This window comes from Lactuca virosa, chromosome 9, assembly GCF_052849685.1.
Source record: "Lactuca virosa cultivar CGN04683 chromosome 9, Lactuca_virosa_CGN04683_v6, whole genome shotgun sequence".
Classification (NCBI taxonomy): Eukaryota; Viridiplantae; Streptophyta; class Magnoliopsida; order Asterales; family Asteraceae; genus Lactuca; species Lactuca virosa.
This window is the reverse complement of record NC_136434.1, coordinates 5,959,747-5,965,000: the sequence shown is the minus strand read 5'-3', so window position 1 is coordinate 5,965,000 and position 5,254 is coordinate 5,959,747. Positions and strand designations below refer to the sequence as shown.

The 5,254-nt window shown below is 43.7% G+C and overlaps 1 protein-coding gene across 1 annotated transcript; it reads left to right on the top strand.

Moving 5' to 3' along the window:
• The first annotated feature begins 472 nt into the window (after positions 1-472).
• TOC159 (translocon at the outer envelope membrane of chloroplasts 159) lies at positions 473-4,903 on the top strand. The gene has a single exon (XM_079071116.1). The coding sequence runs from the start codon at positions 680-682 to the stop codon at positions 4,703-4,705; it is 4,026 nt and encodes a 1,341-aa protein (XP_078927242.1). The 5' UTR covers positions 473-679; the 3' UTR covers positions 4,706-4,903.
• Positions 4,904-5,254: the final 351 nt, after the last annotated feature.

The window sequence follows — 5,254 nt, the reverse complement described above, 5'->3', positions numbered from 1 at the left end:
TTATGTTTGACCTGGTGTACTCTATTAATAGGCTCCACCACATCCGATCCGAAGAAACCAAACGTATCAAATGCAAATGGTATGACTAACGACGGAAAATATGAATTGCAAAGAGCACGAACCAGATTTGTTGTAACTTCTAATATGTTAATAATAAATCATTTTTGAAGTTAAAAACTTAAATTTTTGTAGAAAGCTATATTTGAGAGAATATGTATAATTGCTATATGTGAAATTCAAGTATTCCTTTAAAATTTTGTAAAAAACTAATATTTGAGAGAATATGTATAATTGCGATATGTGAAATTCAAGCATCATCTCGTTTTTCAGAGTCCACTTATTAAATTAAATTTTAAACCGAAGTTAGTTATAAATGAGAAAATGTTGTCCTCAAATGTAAAATATCCCCTTCTAGTCACGTGCTATCCAAGGGTGATTTTCGTCATTTCACTCCCGGCGGAAGCCCAGAAAAAAAAGCCCCAACCCCCCAAGCAACTACTTCTGTGTAGCGGCTGCGAAGGATTTCATCCCTCTTTCTATCGTTCTCTACGAGAACCTTATCACCTCTCTCTTTATCTAAATCCTTATCCCCAATTTCGTACACTATCATAAACCCTAGTTACCCAATTGTTTCTTGTGTTGGTCTCACGTAGCACGAGTGTTGTGAAGTTCAGAATCCATGGACTCGAAGGAAGATACGTCTCTCTCAGGTTTTTCTTCTGTTTCTTCCGATAAAATCGATTCTGTTAACGAAACGAATGGTTTGAAATCCGTTAACAAAGTTGATAATAATAAAACTATTAGTCTGAATGCTAGTTCCGATGACGAGAACGAGGGTTTTGCAAGTGGTGAGGAGGAGGCTTTTGAGACAAACTTAGATGAGAATTCAAAAGCCATACTAAATGTAGACGAAGGTGTGGATAACGGTGAAAAGTTTTCCGAGGCTTTTGAAGTTCTTTTGCCGAAGGTTGATTTAGCGACCGTGAGTGATGAGGTTGTTGATGATGCCGAAAAGGGTAATTTAGGTTTGGTGGATAAGAGAGCAGACGAGAAGCTTGAATCGGATGAGAATTTGAATTCGAGTGAAGTGGTGAAAGAGGAGGTCGTGGAAGGGGTTGAAGGAGATAAGGTGAGTGAAAGTAAGGGAGATGTAGTTGATGAAACTGTATCAAAGGTTGTGAATAGGGATGAAGTGAAATCTGATAGTCCTAAAGAAGGAGAAAAGGAGGTGGTTGTAGCCAATGGTGTGAAGCTTACCACAGAAGGTGATTCTGTTGTGGAAGAAATAAAAATTGATGCGCCTGTACCAGGTGTGGCTGTGGTTTCTAATATGGAAGATGTCGAGGACGAGGATGATGATGAGGATGAGGAGGTGCTGCTAGTTGGTGGACCTGATGACACTAGTTCTGTTGTTGAAGAACCTGATTTCGAATCTGTTGGTGCAAATGATGTGAAGATCACTTCTGAAGGTGATTCTGTGGTGGAAGCCATAGATGTTGATTTGCCAGTGGCGGGAGTCCCTGGAGTGGCAGTGATTACCAAGACAGAAGAAGCAGATGGTGGTGTTGTGGCCGATGAGGCTGGTTTTTCATCTGAGAAGATAGACCGTGTTTTAGAAGAAGTTGTGGATAAGGAGGTTGTTGAAGTGACTGATGGCAAATTTTCACCTTTGGTGGTGGAGGATTCTGTTGATGATGATGCAGAGAAGAATGAAAAGAACCCAGAGGCGGAAGTAGAGAAAGAAGTTGATTATGAGGGTAAAGAAAATGGTTCAGTGGTGATGACTGCTTTAGATGATGTAGAAGATGTGTCCATAGTTGGTTTGGATGGTGATACAGTTCAGGAAACAGAAAGTTTGGACAAAGATACCCCAGATGATGCAGCTCAGGCAACAGAAGTATTGGACAAAGCTGTTCCTGATGAGATAGCTCAGGGAACAGAAGTTTTGGGCAAAGATTTACCCGATGATGCAGATGCAGATGCCAAGGCAAAACATATCGACATTGATGCTGATAATGGTCTAGAAAACGGTCCAGCAGACAAATTTGTTGTAGAGGATTCTGCTGAAAAGGATGATGATAATGAAGAAGGCTACATGGATGCTTCCCCTTCAGATGAAGATACCGATGGTGTGATCTTTGGAAGTTCAGAAGCTGCAAAGCAGTTCATGGAGGAGTTGGAAGGAGGATCAGGTGAAGGTGGGGAGAGTTCTCAAGAACGTTCCCAGATGGTTGATGGTCAGATTGTCACAGATTCTGATGAAGATGATGATGATGAAGAAGAAGAAGATGGGAAAGAGCTGTTTGATTCAGCTGCATTAGCTGCACTTCTAAAAGCAGCAGCTGATGGTAGCTCAGAAGGTGGCAACATCACGTTTTCTTCACAAGATGGTTCTAGACTTTTCACAGTTGAACGCCCCGCTGGACTGGGCCCCTCACTCCAGCCCATGAGAGCCGCCACTAGACCAACACCAACACGCTCCAATCTTTTCAACAACCCTTCAAGTATCATGAGTGTCAGTGAAACCGAAAGCAACTTAAGTGAAGAAGAAAGGAAAAAGCTGGAGAAGTTACAGTCCATCAGGGTGAAGTTTTTGAGACTTGTGCAGAGGTTAGGCCTTTCTCCAGATGAGTCTGTAGCAGCACAGGTTCTTTACAGGCTAGCTCTAATCGCAGGGAGACAAACCGGTCAATCTTTTAGCCTTGATGCTGCTAAAAGAAAAGCCATGGAGCTTGAAGCTGAAGGGAACGATGATCTTGACTTTTCGGTCAACATCCTGGTAATCGGTAAAGCCGGGGTCGGAAAAAGTGCCACCATCAATTCCATTTTCGGGGAGGACAAGACCGGAATCAGTGCTTTTCAACCTGCGACTGATTCAGTGAAGGAGATACGTGGGATGGTAGGTGGAGTTGGTGTTCGTGTTTTTGATACACCCGGGCTTCGATCCTCTGTGATGGATCAAGGTTTTAACAGAAGTGTACTCTCATCAGCAAAAAAGTTCACAAAGAAAAACCCTGCGGATATCGTTCTTTATGTTGATCGTCTGGATGCTCAAACCAGAGATCATAACGACATTCCATTACTGAAAAACATTACGAATGCCCTGGGTCCCGCCATCTGGCGAAGTGCCATAGTCACTTTCACACATGCTGCTTCCGCGCCTCCGGAAGGTTCTAATGGAATCCCATTGAGCTATGAAATGTTTGTTACACAGAGATCGCATGTTGTCCAACAAGCAATCGGTCATGCGGTTGGTGATTTGCGGATGATGAGCCCCAGCTTAATGAACCCGGTTTCTTTAGTTGAAAACCATCAGTCGTGTCGAAAGAATCGTGAAGGTCAGAAGGTGCTTCCGAATGGTCAAACTTGGAGGCCGCAGCTTCTTATGCTTTGTTACTCGATGAAGATTTTAGCAGAAGCAAACGCGCTATCGAAACCGCAAGATCCGTATGACAACCGCAAGCTTTTCGGTTTCCGTGTCCGGTCACCTCCACTCCCATACATGTTGTCCTCCATGTTGCAGTCTCGTGCACACCCGAAGCTCTCGTCGGAGCAGGGCGGCGATGGTGGTGATTCCGATGTTGACCTGGCGGATCTGTCGGAATCAGAAAATGAAGAAGATGAAGATGAATACGATCAGCTTCCGCCTTTCAAACCGTTGAAGAAAACCCAACTTGCAAAGCTTAGCAAAGAACAGAAGAAAGCTTACTTTGATGAGTACGATTACCGAGTCAAGCTTTTACAGAAGAAGCAATGGAAAGAGGAGTTGAAAAGAATGAAGGAAATGAAAAGGAGAGGTAAAGACGGTGTGACCGAGCAAGGTTTTCAAGAGGAGGAAGGCGAAGGAGACGCACCAGCACCGGTGGCGGTTCCGTTACCGGACATGGCACTGCCGCCGTCTTTCGATAGCGATAATCCGGCGTACCGATTCCGATTCCTGGAGCCGACGTCCCAATTCCTGGCGCGACCGGTGCTGGACACCCATGGTTGGGACCATGATTGCGGGTACGATGGAGTCAACCTGGAACAAACTCTGGCAATCATCAATCGCTTTCCGGCGTCCGTTTCCGTCCAAGTCACTAAAGACAAGAAAGACTTCAGCATCAACATGGATTCATCGGTTTCCGCTAAGCATGGGGAGAACAGATCGACTATGGCCGGATTCGACATCCAACCGATCGGGAAACAACTCGCGTACATCGTGCGGGGGGAAACCAAATTCAAGAATCTGAAAAGGAACAAGACAGCTGCTGGAATGTCGGTCACGTTTCTTGGTGAAAACGTGGTGACCGGATTCAAAGTGGAGGACCAGGTGGCGTTTGGAAAACAGTATTCGGTGATCGGAAGTGCGGGGACGGTTCGGTTCCAGACGGATTCCGCTTACGGGGCGAACATCGAGGTACAACGGCGGGAGCTGGATTACCCGATTGGTCAGGTGCAGTCAACATTCGGGCTTTCAATCATAAAATGGAGAGGGGATTTGGCGTTGGGATTCAACAGTTTGGCTCAATTCTCTGCTGGCCGGAATTCAAAAGTGGCGGTGCGGGCCGGAATCAACAATAAGATGAGCGGTCAGATCACGGTCAAGACAAGCAGCTCGGAGCATCTTTCCCTTGCACTTGTGGCTCTCATTCCTTCTTTCATTTCTGCTTACAAGAAGATCTGGGCGGGTGCTGCTGCTGCTGATAGATACTCTGCCTATTAAGCAAAGCAAACCCACGCGTATGTATGTTCTCTTCTCGTATTCGGTATTTTGGATTATTGCTTTCATTGCTATGTTCTTATTGAATAATGATATGTTTAAAACTTCTGTTTGCTGTTTAATTTTTGTGCTATGAACTCGGTTGCTACACCAAGATGAGATGAAATGAAATCAAGAGAGGGAATACTATATTTTTGGTTACTCTTCTGTTTATTAGCCTATTTATGCAATTTCTTCCTAATTTAAACTATCTAACTCCTGATTTTTTTTCATTCAATCAGGAGTTTTCCAGCGGCGAGAAATAAATATTTTTAAATACTTCATATCATATGTATGCATGAAGTATAATTTTTTAGTTCAGACGCCACCCACATAAACACAACCCCTTGGGCCTTGGGAATTAAAAATTAAATAACTTGGCCTTGAAAACCTAATAATCTCATAAAATATTCTTTAGAAAAGATAAAGATGGCCAACTTGCACTTGGTTAGTTAGTTCCAAAGCTCATCTGTCAGCAGCGTAACAGTCAATTTGAATGTCCATAAAACTCTA